At 43.0% G+C, this 24,232-nt stretch overlaps 1 protein-coding gene and 1 non-coding gene across 2 annotated transcripts; both read left to right on the top strand.

The window, feature by feature from the left end:
* The first annotated feature begins 3,115 nt into the window (after positions 1–3,115).
* On the top strand, positions 3,116–23,781 carry DLST (dihydrolipoamide S-succinyltransferase). The gene is made up of 15 exons (XM_012742113.2): positions 3,116–3,238; positions 3,809–3,842; positions 6,447–6,495; positions 10,142–10,197; positions 10,326–10,400; positions 10,586–10,641; positions 11,195–11,306; positions 12,700–12,852; positions 13,222–13,298; positions 14,208–14,305; positions 17,812–17,942; positions 19,373–19,446; positions 20,021–20,104; positions 20,525–20,692; positions 22,234–23,781. The coding sequence occupies exons 1-15, from the start codon at positions 3,176–3,178 to the stop codon at positions 22,366–22,368; spliced, it is 1,365 nt and encodes a 454-aa protein (XP_012597567.1). The 5' UTR covers positions 3,116–3,175; the 3' UTR covers positions 22,369–23,781.
* Positions 16,919–17,025, top strand: LOC142871628 (U6 spliceosomal RNA). The gene has a single exon (XR_012919862.1). It is a non-coding gene; the product is annotated as a U6 spliceosomal RNA (small nuclear RNA).
* Positions 23,782–24,232: the final 451 nt, after the last annotated feature.

Below are 24,232 nucleotides of genomic sequence, written 5' to 3'. Positions count from 1 at the left end.
TCCATTATTTTAAATTATAACTGGAGAGACAGAGAGATGGAGTCTAGGTGTCCTAGGTAATACAGAGTGACAGTAGGGCATAGGTCCTATTTTAAGGAGCCCAGAGATGGAAGGATAGGCTATAGCCCCATCTACTATGGCCAATAAAATTCATAAATACATAAGCAAGGATGTGAGTGTACGGTTCAGACCACACGTACAAATGGTGGAGGATTTGAGGTAGGGAAAAAGAATGCCATGTCTATTACTCAAGGTGAACTGCCCACTAATGGAGCCACTGAATCCTTTCTAAAAACACATATTTTTTTCTTTTGTAATTTGAAAATTATCACTTTTACTCAATTTAAAAAGTATGCAAAAAACATGTATAGTTTAGGACAATGCATATTGAAGCTATAATGAAAACGGGATGGTTAATATACAATTCAGTATGATTGAGGAGTCACAGAGTATGGAAATTCCTTATTATTCTTCTTAAAACTGTACACATAGATTTATACAATCTCCTGAATATATCTTTTACAATGAAAATGTTTTTCAAAAATTCTCTTTCCAACCCTGCTACAACTTATATATTCATAAACTCCTGCCCCAATAGATGACGCTGTATTCTTGGAGGCTCTCAATGAAGAAGAGGACGGGTTGCACCTTGGACTCCATGGAAGCTCATATGTGAATTTCAAGGAAATCAATTCAACCTTTATCCTCTGGGAAGGACTTTGTGGGCTACCATGCATGAGTGTGAGTGTGTGTGTGCATGTGGTGCCTAAGACTATAATATCTGAGATTAACTTGGGTGATCACTAAAACTCCAGGAGAAATGCTTTGCTACATTATAACCAGGCTTGAACTTCTAAACCTTAGCTTAGAATTTCAAAAATTAATTATTAAAAACTGTGAAAGAACTAAACAGCTATCTAAGAAATATTAACAGCAACCCCAGCAAGAGGTTACCAGAGCTTCTGATTACTGTCTTGGACTCTTCAGCTGTGTCCAGCAGTGCTGTAAGCATGGAAGTATTTAATCATTCCGTAAATAGTTACTGAGCACCTGCAGTGTACCAGGCACTATGTTGTGTGTGGAGGATTCCGGAAAATAGAAAGTGGTTTCTTTCCTCCTGCTTCTTTACCCAATTGAGGAGACAGGTAAACAGGATGTGACAATACCCTGTGATGTAGAGGTACGGACACAATGCTTTGGAAGCATAGAAAAAAGTGTCAGTTAACTTTGCCAGAGGGGGTTAGGAAGGGATTGAGAAAGAGGTTTAAAGGATGACCAGGAGTCCCTAGACAAATAAGAGGAGGGAACAGCCCAAGCAAAAATGTGAAGGAGTGAAATAGCACAGTGGGCAGACAGCCAGTAGTGTGGTATGATGATAGCTCAGGATCCATGAGAATGGGGGAAGAGGATGGGAACATAGTCAGAAGCCAGATTATCAGGTGCCTGGTCAAATTGAGGAGTTTGGACTTATTCCCACACATGAGGCAAAGCAATGGAAAAACTTTAAGCAGGGGAGTGACAGGATTAGGTTTGCATTTCAGAAGTATCTTTGACACAGGTGTGAAGGATGAGCTAGAGAAAGTGAGAGGAGGCTTAGGGCTGCTTAGAAAACAATCCAGGTGAAGGATACTGAGGACTTGATCATGGGCAGCAGCAGGGCACAGATGTTTTCTCTATTTCAACTAGAAATTAGTTAGGGCTTCTGTCCATCCTTCCAGAATTCCAGTGGCAAGGCTTTTAGGGTTTGGGTGAGTGAAGGTACTACAAAAGTCTTGAGGACACGGCAAAATGACTCAGATAAAGAAACCATCGAGACAGGGCACAGAGGCTCAAGCCTGTAATCCTAGCTCTCTGGGAGGCCAAGGCGGGCAGATTGCTCAAGGTCAGGAGTTGGAAACCAGCCTGAGCAAGAGCAAGACCCTGTCTCTACTATAAATAGAAAGAAATTAATTGGCCAACTAATATATATATAGAAAAAATCAGCCGGGCATGGTGGCACATGCCTGTAGTCCCAGCTACTTGGGAGGCTGAGGCAGCAGGATCGCTTGAGCCCAGGAGATTGAGGTTGCTGTGAGCTAGGCTAAGGCCAGGGCACTCACTCTAGCCTGGGCAACAAAGTGAGACTCTGTCTCAAAAAAAAAAGAAAGAAAGAAACCATTGTGAGCAGGCACCAGGTGATTCATTCATTCACACATTTACTTGTTATTAATTCAACCAAGGGTTAACAGAACACCTTTTCTATTAAGAAGGTGAACTATTAAGGTGAATACTCTCAGGGGCCTGAAGACTGTAGGGAAGGCAGCAGTTAAGGAGGGGGAGGGGTGCTATGTGCTTTCACTTCAAGGCAATGGGCAGAATGGTATGCTTAAAGCTGGGAGGCCCAGATTCAGTCCATAAATATTTGCACACTTAAACCACGCCAATCTCTGAAAACAGTGAACAAGACAGAATATAAACTCCATGGGATTAGGAGTTTATATTCCAGGGCTAGGATGACAAACGAACACTTTCCAAAATGCACGGTATTTAAGGGGAACAATTAGTTTGGCTGGAAAGAGTTTGCGTAGAGATTGGGGAAGATCAGATGTTGCAGAAGCAAGAATAGTTGGTAAAGATATTCAGCTTGAAAAGGGGCCGTGGGAGTCCTTTAGAGGTTCTTTGGGACTCTTGTTTCAGGGTTAGGGAGACGGAAGTGGGACAAGTGCCTTATTTTTATAATTGAGGAACCTGGGGCTCAGAGAGGCAGTGTCATCTGCCCAAGGCCACACTAGTGTTAAGATCAGGCAAGCATGTCTGTCAAAGTCCGAGTTCAAAGCCCATGCCCGCCTTTGGCTCTCTTCCCTTGGTACAGAGGCGGAATGGCGCCGAGAAGGGCGCCAAGTTCAGAGCTAGCTCTGCTGAAAGGTCGGGGAAGGCCTGACCCCGGGGGCGATCTGGTGGCTGGAGAGTCCTAGGTAGAACGACGAGAACCGGCCCAGGCTGGTAGGCAGCTCAGGTGGCTCCAAGAACCAAGAACCCCCCCAGCTGCAGCAAGAACTGCGGAGTCGCGCCACCTGCCAGTGGTTTGCTCCGAACACCCCTCGCCGCGCGGCGGGTGCTGCGGCCCGTCCCAGTTCCGGTTGTTGCCGGGCCCTATATCCGGTGTCCGCCCGCCCTCGGCTCCGCCGCCGCCGCGATGCTGTCCCGGTCCCGTTGCGTGTCCCGGGCGTTCAGCCGCTCGCTCTCCGCCTTCCAGAAGGTACGGTCTGGCCGAGCCGGGGCTCCAGCGGGTGAGGAACCTGCCGGCTGGCGGACAGGCGGCCTGGAGGGCATGGGCGCGGCGCGCCGGCCAGGCCGGGCACCAAGGACACCGGGACGCAGAGGCCGCGCGGGCTGGGCGGCTCGAGGCCGCTGCCGCTCTTCAGGCTGTCTTGTAGAGCCTGGCGGCCCCTTGCCTTCTCCAGGCAGCCCGTGCGGCCCGTTTCCCGCTGTACCCCACCCTCCGCTGCGGAGCTCAGGAGCCGCGCCCGTCCCAGGGTTAGACTCACAGTTCGGGAGGAGGCGCGGCGGAGTCCTCCGACAGGATGCGGGGGCCTGTCTCCTCTGTTTTGTTAAAACCAGTAGGCATCAGTCCTTCGGGGAAGTTGAGCTAGTTGGGCAGGCCTAGTGTGCTGATTTGGGCTGCTGAGCTCGGTGTGTTGAGTTTATCTTTGAAGTTAGGAGATTCACCTGTCACCAGCAGTGGGACAGCTTTGAATGGGTACTTAAAAAGCGGTTTCTTTTCTCTTTTCATCTTGGGTGACGTCGACAATGTCTTCTTTCTCAACAGGGGAACTGCCCTCTAGGGAGACGTTCCCTGCCTGGTAAGTTCTGCCCTTGCCGTCACCTAAAATGCTCTCCTCCTGGGCAGAGCAGTATGTAAGGAAATCGGGGTGTTCAGAGAGGAGTAAAACAACACGCTGCTTAAACGGAACAACTACCATTTAGTCATTGAGCTTGTAGTTAATAAGTTTTTACTGTGTCTGGTACTCTGTGCTAGGCACTCAAAGGATACAGCAGTTCATGCTCTCATGGAGCTCACAGGCTAGTGGGAAAGACAAAGTGTAACTTGCTAAACAAGTGAATATAATCACAAATTTTGGTAAATGCTGAGAAGGAAACAAATAAGGGTGGACAGAAGGGACCTCATTCAATAGGTGACCTTAGAGCTGTGACCTGGAGGATGTGACAGATCTGTCGCAGTGAATAGGAGAAAGAAAGAAGAACATGTACAAAGACCCTGAGGAAAGAGATTGGCAGTATTTAGGAACTGGAAAAAAAAGTAATTTGGCAGAGCGTTTTGGTTAAGGGAGAAAGTGGCATGACGTAGAAGATGATGTGGACTTCTGAAAGAAGTATAGAATTTATCCCAATAGGTTTTTTAAAAAAATTATTAATGTGTCTTATGTAGTTTATTTTTTATTAATGCCTGGTATAAATACTTACCAGTCCGTCTTATTGTAGGCTTTCTTTATGCCAAGCATTTTTCTGAGTGCATTCTGTGCATTTTTTAATCATCACAAAACAGATAATATCTCTGTTTTACAAACGTATAGACCAAGATAAGAGAGTTAAGTGTCTTGGCCAAGGTCACTCAGGCAACTATTGATGAAGCCAGGTCTACCTAGCTCAGCGTGAACTCTTAACCCACCATGTTCTCATTACTCATGTACTCAACAGATCATTTATTAAGTGCTTACTACATGCCAGCTACTGTGCTAGGTGACAGGGATATAGATGGTGTCTTGCCCTCAATCTTATGGGCTAGCTGGAGAGACCGCAGATACACATCTATGCACACATAAGGACACAATTATATCGTGATTACTATGAGAGAAGTAAAGGGTGTGATGAGAGGGTGGGATGATGGAGCAGAACTAAGAAAGACAGGGAATGCCATGGGAATGTCAGTAAAGGCTTCCCTGAAGAAGTGACATTTAAGCAGAGACTTAAAGAATACAGAAGAGTAAGTCAAGAAAATAATATTTCAGGCAAAGGAAATTGCTTGTGCAAATGTTTTGAAACAGGACGAGGCCTGACCAGTTAGAGATGTGGAAAAGAAGCTTGTCTGGCTGGAAGGATGGTGGAGGGCTGATGGTACAGGACTGGATAAAGTGTTTGGACTTTATCCTAAGTGTCATGAAAACATAAGGCATTTAACACAGTGTCAGCTCGTAGTTGACTCTCCCGTAATAAACATTCTTTTCAGATGGGAATGGAAAATGTCAGTAAATATTTTCTCCATTTTGTAGGACAGTGGAAACAGCCTTGCACTTGGGGGTTTGCATCTTGGCTCAAAGATTCACCTTGGGCTAGTCACTTAATCTCCAGAAGCCCTACTTTTATATGAAATGGGAATAATGGCAGATGGTGGCTCCATTTCGGAGAGTCATTTTTGATACTTAAATCAAAACGAGGTCATTATGTGAAAGCTTTTTATAAACCCTAAAGCACTATACAAATGAAACTTGCTGTAGGATGAACTCTGAATTAGACTCAGGGTTTCAAAAATCAGTGTGAGCTACTGGCTGTTCTTGTTCAGAGACATGCCATGCTTGGAATTTGCATTGCACAGTTATTGCTGCTGGACATAGAGGTGACTGGCTTTCTTTTGGGGATGTTTGTGAGTAGATGAGCATAAGAGAACTGCCTCATATTTGCTATCTCCTGAGCCTATGGTTCAGAAAGAGTTGTTGATCTGAAAAAAATAAGACCCAAGAGGAGGGAGGCAGCTGTAGTTACTGGTCATCAGTTGGGGAAATGCAGTTAACTATGGTTAAGGACAGCTGGTGGGCAAAAAGAGGCTTCCACCTTGTTGAGAGTGACCAGGGTGGATGACTTCAGAAAGAGCATGGGAAGTTAATAAACTGAAAGGTGGGGAAATGATTTTCTCAGTCCTGGGACAAGCTGGAGATCCTGGGCTTAAAGTAGCCCGTCTTTGCTGCTTGGGTTTAGGCAATAAGATTGTCAATCCAATCCACTCAAACTCATACTGTACATCTCCTTTGCTTTTCAAATTAGGTTATACATAGTTACAGGATAAGCTATCACATGTCTTTCTCAAGCTTCAGTTGTATTTGAAGAATTGGAAATAGAGACATTTTATTATGAAAGCATATGGGAATAATGAAAATTTAGGAATTTTCAAGGTTAATAAGATTATAAAACTACTTTGGGCTGTGCCATCAGATTTCTCTTCTTTTCTCCCCAACACATACCTACTCTCAGCCCCATTTACCCGTTGCTGTCTGCCATTAAGGCTACTTTGGAAAAGTTTGTGAGGCAGGACTCTGTGATGAAGATTATATTGTTGCCTCCAGCTGACAGCTCTGTTTCAGGGTTAGAGGGTGAACAGACTTCTTTTCCATTTCCAGCATGTATCCTGTGTAAGATTTGAGGAGTTGGTTGAGCTGTTTTGTTTCTTGCAGGGGTCTCCTTATGCCAGGGACCAGGTTACCCTGAAAACAGGAAGATTGTGTAAGTATCACTGGGGAGTACAGATACATGGCCATGAGGTATTTATTAAAACATCAGTTGTAAATTTGACACGTCTGATTCTTTTTTTGTCTTTTTTTTTTTTTGAGACAGAGTCTCACTCCATTGCCCCAGCTAGAGTGCCGTGGGGTCAGCCTAGCTCACAACAATCTCCAACTCCTGGGTTCAAGCGATCCTTCTGTCTCAGCCTTCTGAGTAGCTGGGACTACCGGCATGCGCCACTATGCCTGGCTAATTTTTTCTATATATTTTTAGTTGGCCAATTAATTTGTTTCTGTTTTTAGTAGAGATGGGGTCTCGCTCTTGCTCAGGCTGGTTTTGCACTCCTGACCTCAAGCAATCCGCCTGTCTCGGCCTCCCAGAGTGCCAGGATTATGGGTGTGAGCCACTGCTCCTGGCCGACCATCTGATTGTTCATTGGCTTCCAGACCTAGAAATCTGAGTAGTTGTGTTGAGTTCCTAAACCTAACCTTGATGATCATTTTTTCTGTATGATACACCTTGAGCATCAGCCCCATGTCAGGTGTTGGACCAGGAGTATGCCAGTCTTCCTCTAGTGTTTATAGCAGGCGTCTTCAAACTATGGCTGGTGAGCCACATGCCGCCCGCCTAGGATGTTTTATCCGGCCGGCCGGGTGTTTTTGCCACAGCTGCCTGTCCTGTTGAGCAGCCAACTCGTCCTGGGCCCACAGTGTGCATTCTTCAATGGTCTGAGGGACAGTGAACTGGCCCCTTGTTTAAAAAGTTTGAGGACCCCCCTGGTTTAGAGTATAATGAAAGTTAAGTTGGAACTGTCTTTTATGGGAATAGATATAGAAGGTTGTAACAGTGTAAGCATAAAACTAGTTGAGCCCTAGGACTTTGGTTTGGACAGAATATTGTTATTACATAATATAGAGTTTGGAGAAAGGGCACTCGGGTGTGTTTCAGATTAACTTCTGCTTATGAATGTTGCTTAAATACTACTTTGCATTCCAAGGGTTTTTGGAGTGGTGGTAAGAAGATGCTCTTTAGTAACCTGTTGAACAGCTATCAAGCTACTTTCTCTACAGGGAGAATCTTCAAAGTGAAGGATCAGCACATTAGCTTCTTCCTTACTGTGCATCACAATGAGATGTTTTGGTTTTTTTTTTTTTAACTTGAGAAAATCTCACACTCCAGTACCAGAAGTATGAATTCCTGTTATTTTTGGAGGGCAATTTGGCAATCATAAGTCTTTGAATTGTGTGTGCTTTTTGATCTAGCAATTCCATTTCTAGGAATCTATACTGAAGTATTCCTGGTATACCTAGATTTCTCTCAAAATGGCAAACAGCAGGGGATTGGTTAAACTATGGCCTGTTAACATGCTCACACTATGAGAAGTAGAAAAAAGCAGGTTATAAGGTGATTTCATTTTTTAAAATCTGTATCATATTATAAACCTTTTTTCTAATATTCTACAGTGAAGGTCTAGTGCTTTTATAATTTAAAAAGTTAGATTCAAAATATATCACCCTGTGCAATCATATGAAAATTGGGGCAATCATGAATATCTGTGCAGTAAATACAACAAATAAGTATTTGAAAGTAAATAATGAAGAAAAACTAAACTTTGGGTGGGATCACCCCTAATTGTGTCACCCTAGTCTAATATCTGTTTTTGTATTGTGTGTGGTTTTTTTAGTGAATGAGATACCCACTTTATTTTTAAAATCTTTCGTTATAAAGCTATTTTTGATTCTATTTTTTTATTTAATAGGTAATATATTTACATGGTTCAAAATTCAAAAAGTAAAAGGGTAATCCATGAGAATACTTTTATCCTTGTCTTCTATCCACACCAAATGCCTCTTCCCAGAGGCACCCAGTCCTCCAGGTTCCTGGGTGTCTTACAGAGCAGTCTCTACATTTACATGTTAACCTATTAGTTCTTGCCCATGGGCATGTACTTTGACATGGTTACAAACTTTATACTGATCATTTTGTGTTTTTTAAATGACTTTTTTCATTGATTATACATAGACCTTATAGTTATTTTGACATTATAAAAGTAAAAATATCAAAAGGCAACTTTAAATCTATTTTACTTTTCTATTATAAAGGTGCTTATTTTAGAATATTCAAACAATTGTGAAGTGTAAAAAGTGAAAGTCCCCATCATTCTAAATCATTCTTCCAAATTGTATATATATGTATCAGGTGATTATAGATACAGAATATGTCTGCATTTCTCACTCCCCAGTGTTAGCTACTGTTAATGGCTATATGCATACAAAGTGATATTATTCTCCAGTTTATACTGTTTATTTATTTATTTTGAGACAGAGTCTCACTCTGTTGCCCAAACTAGAGTGCCGTGGCGTCAGTCTAGTTCACAGCAACCTCAAACTCCTGGGCTCAAGCAATCCTCCTGCCTCAGCCTCCCAAGTAGCTGGGACTACAGCCATGCACCACCATTCCCGGCTAATTCTTTCTCTATATATATTTTAGTTGGCCAATTAATTTCTTTCTATTTTTAGTAGAGGCGGGGTCTCGCTCTTGCTCAGGCTGGTTTCGAACTCCTGACCTTGAGCGATCCACCCACCTTGGCCTCCCAGAGTGCTAGGATTACAGGCGTGAACCACAACACCTGACTCAGTTTATACTGTTTAATGTAAATGTCATATCAGAAAATGCCTGGTCTTTGAGGTTCCTTTCGAATGAGTCTAGAATGGACTGATGTGCTGCCTCCTAGCAAGAGAACAGAATAGGAGATACCATATGGGTTGTTGGGGTTGTTTTTGTTTTGTTTTAGGGTTTTTTGACAGAACACCTTGTTTTACTTCCCTGTTACTGGTCTCATCTTGCTGCCTTATTAAAATCTATAATCCTGAGGATAGAAATTCCTTTATACCTGGCATAATGGCATGTACCCTGAGGGCATATCATATATCTTACTTGGATTTAGTTAAGAGACCTAAACAGGAAATTAAGTCCTATTGGTGGGTTTGCAAAGGACCATGGTGTGAATTTTTTCCTTCAAAGAAGCAAATGTCTCTGTTTTGTGAGAGCTGGGAATGCATTGCAGCGCAGGGTCCTGTGCTCACGGGAGAAGCTCACTATTTAAGTCACCTGGGTCATCCAGCTCTACTCCAACCTGCTGAGTCAGATCTCTGGGGGCGGGCCTGAACATGTGAACTTTGAAAAAAGTTCCCCCTGAGTGACTCTGATGGGCATCCCTGGTCAAGAATCACTGATTTAGCTGGGCACCATGGCTCATGCCTGTAATCATAGCACTCTGGGAGGCTGAGGTGGGAGGATCACTTGAGCTCATGAGTTCCAGAGCAGCCTAAGCAAGAGCGAGACCCCATCCCTACTAAAAATAGAAAAATTAGCCAGACATTGTGGCTGTCCTGTAGTCCCAGTCGGCTTGGGAGGCTGAGGCAGGAGGATCCCTTGAGCCCAGGAGTTTGAGGTTGCAGTGAGCTACGGTGATGTCACTGTACTCCACTCACTATAGCAAGTGTTATAACAAGACAGAGTAAGACTCTGTCTCAAAAAACCAAAAATCACTGATTTAAAGGGAAGATGACCCATGGGTCCTTAACTAGACTAAGCTGTGAGTGCTTACCCTGCTAAAGGAGTTACTTTCATGTTTCTTTTGTAGCATTAACAACAGTAGTGTCTTCGGTGTTCGCTTCTTCAGAACTACGGCTGTGTGCAGTAAGTACCTACCTTCTTGGGAATGGAGTTTTAATTGGAAGAGCAACAATTGACTTAGATTAATTACTGAAAAACATTAAAAAGGAAAAATGGACTACTTGTGATTTTCTTTTTTGCTTTTTTCCTAGAGGATGATTTAGTTACAGTCAAAACCCCAGCGTTTGCAGAATCTGTCACAGAGGGAGATGTCAGGTGGGAGAAAGGTAAGCTTTAGTTTCCCCATACATCTTAAGTTTAAATGCTTTCTAAAAGCCTTTCCTTCCCCCAACGATAATCTGGAATTTATGGCTCTACCCTGGTAGGAAAGGGTCTTATAACACACCTGCCAAAAAGGGTTTTGTGGCTACCAGAGGCTCCCCTAACAGGTAGCCTGTAATTATCTTTTCAGCTGTTGGGGACACAGTTGCAGAAGATGAAGTGGTTTGTGAGATTGAAACTGACAAGGTAGGCTTGTCCTATATTAGTGTCAATTTTTCATGGTCTTCCCTTAGTTTCTAATGAAAGAAATAGGTACTTAACTGTTGTTTAAAGATAATTTTTTTCTAATAACTCACCATAGGGGACAAAGATAATTTTTAATTAGCTTTAATCTCCATTGTAAAAGTGCTAGATTAGCTCATTAAAAAGAAAAAAATTTCAGTTTAATTTTAGATTGTCCTGTGTTATATGTATTACACTATGTACTTTATTTAGTCGCTTTAGTCTCATAGCTTTTTGTGTGTGTGGTGAATGAGCCACTTCCAGTTTTTTGTGTATCACTTGGAAAACACATGAACTGAATATTGCTCTGGTATTTCTGAGAAAGGACAGAAAGGGTAAATCTTCACGATAGCAATGACTTGTCATCACTCTTACTCTGAAAGTGTGGCCTTAGGTGTTTCTGTGCTTGTATATCTGTTTTTCAACTCTTGTGACTCATCTTGGAAATTCAATACAATTAATTTTCTAATGCTGGATAAAAAGTTGGACCCTTTCTCCATCTGTGTTCCTTTTCCAGACATCCGTGCAGGTTCCATCACCAGCAAATGGCGTAATTGAAGCTCTTTTGGTACCTGATGGAGGAAAAGTCGAAGGAGGCACTCCTCTTTTCACACTCAGGAAAACTGGTGGTAAAGAAGTTCTCCGGGTGGTCAAGGTCTCCAGTGTTCCCCCTTGGGATTGGGACTGAGCATGATGTACTAATTCCCTGATACCTCAAAGAGTCTTTGGCATTCCAACTGCCATTAGTTGAAGGGATGAGAAGGGTAATATTTATATAGTGTGAACTTTAAATGTCAGAGTCTAAAAGAAAAGGTTATTTTAAAAAATCTTATACTCTGTTCTTTCCATGGATGTTTCTTTTTTTTTTTTAATATTTTTCTTTTTATTTATTTTTTGTTGTTGTTGTTGTTTTTTCTTTTCCTTGATGCTCAAGAAACTGAAATCTAACCGTGGATGTTTCTTATGCTGGATATTTTCTTAAAGATACATAGGTTGAATATCCCTAATCTGAAAATCCAAGATCTTAAATACTCTAAAATTCTAAATGTTTTGATCACTGACATGATGTTCAAAGGAAATGCTCATTGCCTATTATGAGGAATTCAGTGTAGTTTCTATTCACGTCTATCTCTAGAACGGATTGGTATTTCTTTTGGGAAGAAATGAGAAACAAGAATTTGTACTGGACTTCATAGTATTAGAGATAAGAAAAGAAAATGATTGTTTTTCTCTTAGTTAAATGTTGTAACTAATAAAATCTTTCTCATTGTTAAACAAATCAAGCAGAAAGATGCTAATGGCATCATTGAGGGTTGATGGGGCAAGACCAGAAGCTCCAAGTAGAAAAAATGTATAGTAGAAGGCTGGGAAATAAGAGCGAGTCTCTCTGTGGAAGGAAGTCCATCTTAACTATAAAACTGGATGTGATGAACAAATGGTTAAAAAACAATAGAAATAGAAATACACATCTCACTTAAAGTTGTAAACTTATTACTTGACCACCTCATTGATTTTATGAGGTCATCCTGGGTAAAATGCTTTGAACTAATACCTAAGTGAGCCCTTGAATAAATTTATTTTTTAATATAGTTGAGTATTCGTCCATATGTAATATTAAAATATGTTGCTATGTTATGTCAGTATTACCATAATTAGAAATACTTTTGTGTGTATGTGTCAACATTTAAAAAATTACCTGGGCTTTTTTGCTTGGAAGTTTACATTTCCTTGGGCTTAGTAGGTTCTTTGAAAATACTTGCTGAATTTGATGGTCAGTAGATATCTGTGAAATCAGGAGGGCAGCTGAATTGAGCCTGTTAGCTGATATAGGACATTTAGGGACCCAGAGGAATAGAGAATAGTGCCTTTTGTCATTATTTGCCTTGCATATAGCAGATACCCAGTAGACACTTGTTGATTGGAAATACAGCTTTTGCCATGAAATTTTCCTTAGTATCTGTGATTTTGTTGCCTTTCATTCCAGACAGTGCCAATAGCATCTATCCGTCTATCTTTTTTTAGCTGCTCCTGCTAAGGCCAAGCCAGCTGAAGCTCCTGCTGCCGCAGCCGCAAAAGCAGAGCCTACAGCAGCAGTTCCTCCTCCCTCTGCAGCACCCATACCCACTCAGATGCCACCGGTGCCCTCGCCTTCACAACCTGCTTCTAGCAAACCAGGTAAGCCTTCAACTCCCACGTGTCTTCACATGGGAGAAGAATATCTCATCTAATACCATGTTCCCTCACTGGATAAAATCTGAGACTAATCATGGTTCTGAACAGGCTAGGTTGGCTGCTTTGTAGAAAAAACTCTAGACTTTGTATCTGACGACTTGGGTTTGCATCCCAGCTTTCTGTTTACTAACTTTGTTACTTTAGGCTAGTTACTTAATTTCTCTGAGCAGTTCATCAGTGAAGTCGGAATGATACTAATACATTTCAGAACATCTTGAGGATTAAGTGACAGTACAGTACGAAAGCACTGGCACATACTCAGATATTTCTTTCCTTCTCTGATGCAGCTGTACCCTCTGTCTTCATTTTCAGTGTCCGCAGTAAAACCCACTGCTGCCCCTCCACTAGCTGAGCCAGGAGCTGGCAAAGGTCTGCGTTCAGAACATCGGGTAAGCCTCTGAGGACCTCTTCCAGGAAAGAGGTAGAGGGGGCAGTGTTAAGATTAGTGGAGTGTGGGTATGGTGATGCCTACCTTTAAATTGTTGGCAGCTCATTCCCTCAGCCTTAACACAAGTGGAGTTTAGGAAGTAACTTGTTCTTCATAGTCACATAACCATCAAATGATATGACTAAGACCTAAGGTTTTCTGAACACATGTCCTGTGGTTTTTCCACTATACTATGCTTACCAATGAAATACCTCGGGTAAGTAAAATATTTGCAAGGGATGGTAGCTTAGTAACACACCCCCTCCCTCCCACAATGTCACACACTTCAGAGAGCTGGTTTAGAGAGCTCTATTCCTAGATTTCCAAGATACTTAGCTGTAGCTAAGGGATACTGTTCAGTAGCAGTAGCAGTCAGGTGCAGACATAAAACCTCAAAGAAGTATGGTCAAGAGGGTGGGTTCCTCTACTTGAGAATACTTCCTAAAGATATGATAGCCTCAAAAATTTTTCTCATGAGTTTCTGTTCCACAAGTAGCTATCCTCATATGAGTCTTTATTAATAGAAATTGCCCTTTATGTTATGATTCTTATGCTGGTTAGACCTATACCACATTCTTGCTTTTCATAAGTTGTTTTGGTTTTTGAATCAAACTATTCCTGGGACTCCGTTCTTGATCAAACTTCAGGCACATCTGAGTGAGTAGTTTTGGTCTATGTTTTCATGTTCTTGCTCAGAAGAAGGAGGCCACCACAGGAAAGGAGGCCTGGAGCTATTGTTATACTTAGGTATTGTAGTCCTTGGCCATCCACTCCTGGCAAGCTGAGTGAGTATTCTTTCTGACTACATGGGGAATGCTTGACCCAGGGAGACCAGATTGTCAATACTTTTCACTTTTACTTTAACTTTCAGGAGAAAATGAACAGGATGCGGCAGCGCATTGCTCAGCGTCTGAAGGAGGCTCAGAATACATGTGCAATGCTGACCACTTTCAATGAGATTGACATGAGGTGGGGTATCCAGTCCCTCTTACCCCCATTCCCCTTTTTCTTGGAGAACGCTTGAACTTGCCTCAGTCTCGATCTAGTGCTGATTCCAAACCTAACTTGACAGGAAAGAGGTACTTCTGTGCTTTGTTGTTGACTTACACAGTGACCCAGACCCATTGACTTCATCTCTTAATTGACTGACCTGATTAGTATACTTACCTCTTCTGTGACTTAAAAAACTTAGCCTTTTAGACTTTTAAGCCTGTATCTCGTGATATAGTTTTACACTCTGTGTCAGGTTGCCAAGCAGAGATGGGGCAACCAGATCAATAGGGCTTACACGCAGGCCTACCCCTTGGGGTGGAGAACCCTTGACCTGGAGTACTGCACCTGATTCTTCTCATGGGGACTGCTCCTTATGCATGTTCCTAGGTGACTCAGAATCGGGGAGGTGACAAGGCATAGATAGGCTTGTCATATCTTTCACTTTTCCCAGGTTTAATAGTAAAATGGAAAGCAAGTTGTGTTTTTAAGTAAAAACCTCATAATGTTAACCGAGTCTAATTCACTGCATATACCCATTTCTGTAGCGAACTAATTGTTAACTCACCTGTTTTCTTCAGGATTTTGATGTGTTCACATATCAACACTACAGGGAAGAGAAATTTGACAAACATGTTTTGAATGCTAACTGTATACAAGGGAGATACAAAGATGAGTGAAAAAGAGCCAGCCTCTAGCCTTAGAGCTTACCTTCTGGTTTGGATGAACACAAAGTATTATAGAAAAATAAGTATTGGAAGGATAAAAGTATAAAATGGAGAAGAAAGTGAGATCATTTTGAGGTTGAGGTTAGCGGTAGCAAGGGGTAGGGTAAGGAAAGATTTCTTGAAAACATTTTTAAAAGGCCTTCAAGAGTGACTAGCGTTTTGTCAGATAGTGTTGTGGAGAAAGGTCATTCTGACGTTAACAGTATGGACCATGATATGGGCAGGAAAGAAGACATTTGAGAAATAGTCAAAGATCATTTTCACTGTGAGGAATATGGATAGGAAGAATGAAAGAAGGCTAGATTCATCTTTCAGAACGTTGTGAATGCCAGGATAAGACTTGATAATTTACTCCTGAAATAAGTATATAAAGTCTTCAGGACATCTCTGCTGCTTTTTGTCCTGAAGGTTTAGTCTGCTAATCTACTTTTCATTAGGGAAATTTGTTTTTCTTTGAAACGGGTCTAAAAAATAGAAACGAGTAGTTTCTTGATAGTGTGCTGTGACATTCTTCACAGGGTGGGGCCTGTTTTACTAGCTGTCTTCCATTAGGAAGCTTTCTAAAGAGACTGGTTGTCATTCAAGCCAAAGATTCCTCTCCTGTCCATAGGATGTAGGGAAGGACCTTGACTAATGAATCAAAAGGCTGCAGCTTACGTTTCAGTGCATTAAGGCCAAATTGTACACAAATTGAATTGGACTTTGAAATTCTACCCAATTTCTTAAGACAAAACATGTAAATATTTGTGGCCTTGAAAGATGCAGTTGGCCCAACAGCTTTGATTGGAAAGGAAGTGTAATAGCTGGATCTCCTTTCAGCAGCTAATCGAGGTGTCACTTAACAATGGCCTGCAGTCTCCCTGCAGCCAGTAATCTTGTTTAGATTGAGTGCCCTTGGGGTCTCATGCCGATCAGCTAACCCATGAGGGACTTTTCTGAGACGACCTCCTTTCCCCTGTTGTCCCAGCCTCTGCCTCCAAGGGCAGAGCTCTGAAATAGAAACTACTTAATGACGAGACAATAGCATTTCGGTAGGTTTGAGACCAGAGATGTTTTATCACTTCTCTTTCCCTGGCCTGCAGCTCTTGTGTCTTGGGAACCAGTAATGTCTTTAGGGTGGTAATCCTAGCACTAAATAAGGTTAGACTCAGGAAAACAAGCATTTTAAACCCAATCAGTACCCCCTAGGAAAACTTCCTTTTTAAAAAACAAGATCTGAAGGGGGCAGTGAAAGTTGTACCACATCTTATCTTTCATGCTAATGTTGAATTAGGCCATTATAGTGAGAAAGGGAGAACTGAGCATTTGGGCCTGAGATAGTCAAATTCGATTTTCTTCACAGAACTCTATTCCAGTAAATACTGAGGTTTCTGCAGCAAAATGATGGGAAAGCCGTTTCCCACTGACTCTGCACTGTGTATATGTAAAAACCAAAAGGATAAAAGGATATGCCAAAAGGATAAAAGCTGTTTTCATGCTGCAAAGGCTTCTCAGAGGCTTGCTGCTTAATTTGAAGGGGACAAGCCTAAACGACACAAGGCCACTTTTCTAAATACCAAGGAAACCATATCCATTAAACTAACCTTAAGGGCAAGAGTTATGTCTTGATTTTTTTGTATCTTTGGTGCCCAGCCCTGACCCTCACATGTGGTGGTGGGTGTTATTACCTGTTTGAAGGAACAAGTAGATAGAACTGCTGACTCTGGAGAGATGAAGCATGAATCTACTGATGCTCCCATGAGCCTGAAAGAACACTGGGTTGTACCTTACCATGTGTAGTCACAACTACTTTTCTCTGCTTATCAGGAAATGGGAATGTCACAAGGAAGTCATCAGGTTTGGTAGTTTTTTAAAAGTAATTCTAGTGCTCACTTCGGCAGCACATATACTAAAATTAGAACAACACAGAGAAGATTAGCATGGCCCCTGTGCAAAGATGACATGCAAATTTGTGAAGCTTTCTGTATTTTTGGGGTGGGCAGACTGTGCACATTTTACTAGGGTCCAAACAGAAGGGGCTGGGGTGCAGGTGCTTGCAGCTCCTTAAGGGGTCCATCTGGCCCAGTTTCCAATGAATAAAGCTCTGTTGATAGCTTAAAAAGAATTCTAACAAAAGAATGTTGCTTAATTTTGTAGACTTTTTATACTTCAAAACATTTTTTTTTCCAGAATGGGTAGCTCACAATTTTCTCATCTAGAGCAAGGATGATGTGCTATAATCTCTTGTTCATATATCTGTCACTGGAAATCTGTGACTTCTAGAACATGAAGGAGTCCTGTAAAGGGTTCAACCTTCTGCCATACTAGAAAAAAAATTTTTGCTTGAGGTCATGATGTTCTATTATGAAGAAAGAATGTGAAAACTTTGAAAACAAAATGATCCTTTCTAATTTAATGAAAAACGTATTTTTATCGTTTTCTGTGCATGAGTTATATGCAACTTGAAAAATAGCTCCCAAGATGAAGAGACATGAGTTATATATGCTTCACGAGGCTCAAAAGTAGCATGAGTTAAATACAACTGACATGGCAGTTAATGTGTTAAAGACAGATTGGATCTGATTTTCTTTATATCCAGTTTCTGTAAAAGAACAAGGCTATTGTGTTGACCTCTAGTGGACTGTTTCAAAACTTGAACTAAGGTAGATGGTACAGAGTAAGGGGAACTTACCCAATTGTGTACACGGAGTTGGAAACCTGTATGAAAGTTAAAATTAAGGGTTTGTGGTCAGTTTGTTTTGTAATATGTTTTTACAGTAACATCCAAGATATGAGGGCTCGGCATAAAGATGCTTTTCTGAAGAAGCATAACCTCAAATTAGGCTTCATGTCGGCATTTGTGAAGGCTTCAGCCTTTGCCTTGCAGGAGCAGCCTGTTGTAAATGCAGGTGAGTTTCTTGTGGCCAGAGTTGCAGAAGTCCTGGGAGGTAGGTGTATGAACACAGATCTTCCATATTCAGGAATTCAACAGACCAATGCTGTTTATTCATACCTGTGGAAACATGAATATCTTCCTCAGGGATTTCTTGATTCACTCTCCTGAAATGGCATCATGATTACTTTTTCCTCACCAGCTAAGCAGAATAGTTTCTCTTCCAGTGCACAGCTTAGCAGCTGTGCTGGCAGCAGGCAGTTCTGGGGCAGCCCAGCTCTCCAGGCTGTCTCACGTCAGGGTGGAAGCTCATATTCCAGCTGCCCTTCACCCCAACCCCACCCCATGGGCTCTGTCATCTTGGAGCCCAACTTCCACACTTGGCATACGCTCCAGGGTGATCTTTGATCTCAGGTTGATGGGCCTCATTGGGAAGCCTTGGGCTTGGCCTCTCTTTTGTGGACTTGGTGCTTGTTTTCTTTCCTTTTGCTCACGTACGTCATTGAAGTGTTGACCTAACAAGCACTTCTCTTTTTCCTATTGAGATACTTCTCTGTTCCCTGGAAGATTGGAAAGGAGACAGTGACACTTTTGCAATCCACAGCACTGTCAAAGGTCCTAAAGATCTAGAAATAGAAGTATGAGTTCCTCCCATTGAGTTGTGTACTCTAGGTATATAGAGGGGCTGTCTTTGTTTTGCTCAAATGTATACTTCTCTCTGTTTCTCCCATTCTCACGCCTTCCAGACTGGAACGCTCCATCTTTTTCAGTGGCCCCTTCTTCCTGTCCATACTTGTAGGCCTCTCTCAAAGTTCTCTTGGTCTGTCTTTCTCTTTACATGCTTTCCCTGGGTGTCTTATTTAACAGTACAACATAGACTTTCTTTTTGTGGAACAGATTCCCAAGCCTTTATTTTCCCATAAGTGCTAGAGGTAAATTTTTAGCTGTTGGTTTGCTGTCTCTCAAGGTAACGTACTTAAAGCCAGACCACCCTGCTTCCTCCTGAATTTCTTTCCCTCCTCCCCTTGTTTAGAGTGGGAAGCAGAATGGGTAGCATCCTTAAACCCCCTTTCCTTTGCTAATTTGCCCTTTTTGGAGCACTTGTTTGTTAACCCTAGACTTTCCCTGCTAAGGGAGGGCTTAAGTAGAAGCTAGTTAACAGGAACTTAGTGCATACCTATCCTATGTAAGCCAGTATATTGAGCCCTTCTGAGGGTTGTCAAAAAATGGTTGCTCCTATGCTTGGGCTTAGGTAGAGGGCTAGGAAGATACTATACTTGCGAAGGGAGTAAGTGAAGTGCCAACTGCCATTCATAATGCAGTGGTTTTCATGTTGGTTGGTCAGCCCACACTGTTCAAAGCTGCAGATTTTTACTCTGTTAATACAAATATTACCTGATTAGCCTCAGCCTCGGGTGTTGTTGTAACATGTTTTCTCTCTCACAGTGATTGACGATACAACCAAAGAGGTGGTGTATAGGGATTATATTGACATCAGTGTTGCGGTGGCCACCCCACGGGTATGTTGGCGCACGAGGTGGGGAGCATTGATCTTGGACCCTCACCATATCTAGATGAAGAAGCAGACCAGGCCGGGTGCAGTGGCTCACGCCTGTAATCGTAGCACTTTGGGAGGCCAGGAGTTTGAGACCAGCCTGGGCAACATAGTGAGACCCTATCTCTAAAAAAAAAAAAAGGCCAGGCATGGTGGCAAACACCTGTGGTCCCAGCTACTCAGAAGGCTGAGGCGGGAGGATCACTTGAGCCTAGGAATTTGAGGTTACAGTGAGCTGTGATTGGGCCACTGCATTCTAGCCTGGGCAATAGAGTGAAACTGTCTCTCTTTAAAAAAAAAAAAAAAAAAAAAAGCAGATCACACAGGAGAAAGCATTTCTGTAATTTTTAGAAGTTTTTTTCTTTTTCACCATACTACATTCTTTTAACATCAGGCCTAAATATTTTAGGTTTTCTGTTAATCACATTGAATAATGAAGGTATGCTAAGGAGGGGATACCTGTTGGCTTGAATCAGGGGAGTTGTAAGCATAAAGGGTACTATTAATTTGCAACTGAAACAGCTTTTCACTCCCCTCAGGGTCTGGTGGTTCCTGTCATCAGGAATGTAGAATCTATGAATTATGCAGATATTGAACGGACCATCAATGAACTGGGAGAGAAGGTAAAGTAGAAAGAAGCATGTGTCTGAACTGCGGGGCAGGTGAGGGAAGAGAGCCTGTGGAAGGCAGGACTCTCCAGTAAGCAGTGCTCACGGAACTGGAGCCTCACTTGGTTCTGTAAGTGCACAGCCCCTGGGGAAGGCAGTGGCCCACAAGAGCTAAGTACAGATCTCTGGCAGAGCTTACTACACTCTTGGGACTGACATCTCATCAAATGAGACCTGCTGAAAAGGAAAAGGTCGTCTTTGATTTCCTCAGTTTTATGCAATTATGTCTTTTCTCTGGTGGAGCACTAGTCAGTCTTCTCTGCTGAACAAGTGTCGTGTGAAAGCCAGAGCTTATACTATTGATACAAGCTTTCTGGACTTTGGGTGAAAGAAGCTGGATTGGCTTAATATTTCAATTATGAAATCTGTTTTTAGGCCCGAAAGAATGAACTTGCCATTGAAGATATGGACGGCGGTACTTTCACCATTAGCAATGGAGGCGTGTTTGGCTCACTCTTTGGAACTCCCATTATCAACCCCCCTCAGTCTGCCATCCTGGGCATGCATGCCATCTTTGACAGGCCAGTGGCCATTGGAGGCAAGGTAGGAACCGTCACTTCTCAAGTCCTAGTGGCTAGGTGATAATGAGAGGAATATTGAACTAAATGGTAATTATAAAACATTCATTATAATTTTCAGGCCTCGGTTCCATTTCTTAGTTTCTAATTACTAACTAAAGCACTGATTCTCAAATTATGGTCTGTGGATCAGTATCATCTAGAAACTTGTTAGAAATGTAAATTCTCTGACTCTGTTCCAGACTTGCAGAAGCAGAATAATGGATGATTCTGATGTACATTAAAGTTTGAGAGCCACTGAGCTGAGAAGGCATGTTCCTTCATCTGGGATGAGTCAACAAGCTTCATTGTCTGGGTGCCGTAGGGAGTGGGGTATACTGTTTAGACATGGTTTCTTCCCCCCAGGGAAACAGGACAATAATACACAGCAGTCTACGAGCTGCCCAGTTCTATAGTAAAGCTTAGAGGTTCTCTGGGAATTGAGGGAATGAAGTGAAAGGGACAAAGGGACTTGTGCTGGCTCTTGGAAGATATGTTGGTAGGAAAAAGCTTTCTTGGGACGGACTATATTTGGTGGTTTTTTTCTGAGACAGGGTCTCACTTTGTCACCCAGGCTGGAATGCAGTAGCGTGATCACAGCTCACTATAACTTTGAGTGATAGTGATCCTGCCTCAGCCTCCTGAATAGCTGGGACCACAGACATGTACCATCATACCCTGCTAATTTTTTGCAGAGACAGGATCTTGCTTTGTTGCCCAGGCTGGTCTCAAAGTGCTGGGATTACAGGCATGAGCTGTAATCTTTTGGGGTCACTAACTCCTTTGGAAATCCAAAATCCACAGATCTCCCCAGAAAATGCCCATGCACCCCCGTTTGTATACAGTTTCAGAATTTGTAGACCCCAGATTAAAAATTTTTTTTTTTTTTTTAACTTTTGAGACAGTCTTACTCTGTCACCTCAGGTAGAGTGCAGTGGCGTCATTATAGCTCACTGCAGCCTCAAATTCCTGGGCTCAAGCGATCCTCCTGCCTCAGCCTCCCAAGTAGCTGGGACGTCGGGTGTGTGCCACCACGCCTGCCTAATTTTTCTATTTTTAGTAGAGACACGGTGTCACTCTTGCTCAGGCCGTTCTCAGACTCCTCAGGTCAAGTGATCCTCCTGCCTTGGCGCCTCCCAAAGTGTTAGGATTATAGGCGTGAGCCATCATGCTCAGCCAAAAAAATTTTTTTAACTATAACCCCAAAGAAACAATTTCATGTAGCAAGAACTGAAGGAAAAACCTTCGCCATGGGCAATAGATAAGTTAGAGGGCAGAGTTTTTTGTTATTTTTAAAGGCAGTCATGGGGAGGTGAGGAGACTTCCATTGGTTAAACTTTCTGAGTTGGGAGCACTTTGCACTGAGGGGTAAGGCTTGGTGTTTGAAAATGTTAGTATCCAGAGGCAAGATCAGTAGGAAAGGCTCTGGAGCTAGGAACTTTCCTATGGACCATACTTTCTCATATCCTCCAGCAGGGCTTTCTCCTACCTGTGGAAGACAGACCTATTTACCCTTCCTTTCTGTAGGTGGAAATCCGGCCCATGATGTACGTGGCACTGACTTACGACCACCGGCTGATTGATGGCAGAGAGGCCGTGACTTTCCTCCGTAAAATCAAGGCAGCAGTAGAGGATCCCAGAGTCCTCCTCCTGGACCTTTAGGAGAAAGCCACATGCCCTACAAATCTGTCATGCAGGAACTGAAAACTGGTCTTCTCCCTGTCCCCTCACGAGTCCCAGGTTAGCCTGGTGACAGGCAGGCACATGCTGTTGGCCTCAAGCAAGGAAGCAGGGCACTATCTAACCAGCAGTCGAAGGTCCTTTCTTGGTGTTCCTGCCAGGCTCTCTCCCTCTCTGTACCCGTCTCTCACCTACAAATATCTTATTTCCTTGGGCTTGAGAGAGAGAGCGCCTTAATGGATGCTCATTTTATTCCTGCCTTTCTTCAATCAGCACTCTGCAAAGGTGATTTTGCTTCTCCCCAGTACACTATAGGGAAACCACCGGGACCATGTGATTATGTTTCCATCTTTTGAAAGTCTGCTCTCCAGAGACGTCTAGGAGGATGCTGTGCCTCCCAAGCACACAGCAGCCTCTGTCCTGGCTGTGCACGTTCTCACTTGATTCCACCTGTGTGGAGGTATTGAACACAGGTGAAGAGGTGCTGCTTTGCTTCTTAAAACGGCACCTTCATTCTCAGCTGTCATTGACTTCAAGATGCCTCTTCTACCTCTTCCAGGAAGCACAGGCCAGGGGATTGTTGAGTTGGAGGAGAGGGCAGAGGCCCCCTGAGGTCATACGTTATAATCATAGATGGGGCAGAGCAGGCCTGCCCTCACACTCTCCATCATAGGTTCACGCCAGGAAGGTGTGTTTGGCACAATCGCACGTTGCTATAGTGCCAACCCTTTCCAGGCTGCTAAGAACCATTCTAGCACATTGTTCTCATTTAAGCAGATTCTGGCACATCATGGCAGTGGGACCGAGTGTGGGGAGCCTGGTTTAGAGACTGGGGAGGGGATGCCTCCTCTGGACTGGCTCAGGTTGATTTGAGCTTTTAAATTCGGGTTGGTATAAGCATATGGACTGAGGAGGCGGTTCTGTTCCTTCCTGCGTTCTAGCCTGTAGGGAGCAGAGCCTTGGCTCTTCCTCTGCAGGACACTGGTCTAGGGGAGGATTGACTGTGGTAGGAACCAGCCTCGAGGTGTTAGTACAGTGGTGAAATGGCTTTAGGTCTCTAAGGTAATGCCCTTGGTTTGGGGCACAATCATTGGAATTCCATGGAGGATGGTTAAATGCAAGTATCTTGTCATGAAAGCTACTGAGATTCATGGCTTTGTAACCAACTACATCCAGGCCCGAGGCTGCTGACACTTGACACTGGGGCCAGTTAGTGTAGAGTGCCCTTTTGTATCTTGAGCCAAGAAGCAAGGCCTGGGATGGGGGGAGGGGGAGGGGGAGCCAATACTGAGTGCCTGCAGCATCTGCTATGTCTTCACTATTCAGAACTTGTAACTAAAATATTTAAAGAAACTGATTTTAAATGCAAATTAAAGGGCAAATGTTCTCAAATAGGGTTCCTGTATCTGTGTTCCTTTTGGTTACTAAGCCTATATAAGTCCCCAGCACTGTTGCTCCAGATGGTGGTGGTTAGCATTGAAAGCCACTTAATGCCCCATCCGTTATCCTGATACCCTATACTTCTGAAGTAAGTGCTGTACTAATTTAACAAAAGGAGAACCCTGACTGCAGCCAGGAAAGCTTAATAGTCTCAGTCCCCTGCTTCCTTTCAGTGAGCCCCTTGAGCCTGTCAAACCATGTTCTTGAAGACAAATTGGGGTCCACACATTTGTGAAGCCACTCCAACACATCGGTAGACATGTGCATTTTTGTGGGGGGGCTTGCCTTATTTCTGGGATAGACTAGGGGTGAGGGGGCATCTCATAATTTCATTCGGGTTGGACTGCCACACGTGTACCAAGATACTCAAGGTCTGTGTGAACAAATGAGGGTAGATCCCTCCCTC

The sequence above is a fragment of the Microcebus murinus genome, chromosome 6, assembly GCF_040939455.1.
Source record: "Microcebus murinus isolate Inina chromosome 6, M.murinus_Inina_mat1.0, whole genome shotgun sequence".
In the NCBI taxonomy this organism is placed as follows: Eukaryota; Metazoa; Chordata; class Mammalia; order Primates; family Cheirogaleidae; genus Microcebus; species Microcebus murinus.
Note: the sequence above shows the minus strand (reverse complement) of the source record. Positions and strands in the feature narration are given on the sequence as shown.

Coding starts and splice junctions, on each gene's coding strand:
- DLST (XM_012742113.2), top strand. CDS start 3,176: ATGCTGTCCCGGTCCCGTTGCGTGTCCCGGGCGTTCAGCCGCTCGCTC. Junction 19,447..20,020: donor TTGCGGTGGCCACCCCACGG/GTATGTTGGCGC, acceptor CACTCCCCTCAG/GGTCTGGTGGTTCCTGTCAT. Junction 20,693..22,233: donor CAGTGGCCATTGGAGGCAAG/GTAGGAACCGTC, acceptor TCCTTTCTGTAG/GTGGAAATCCGGCCCATGAT.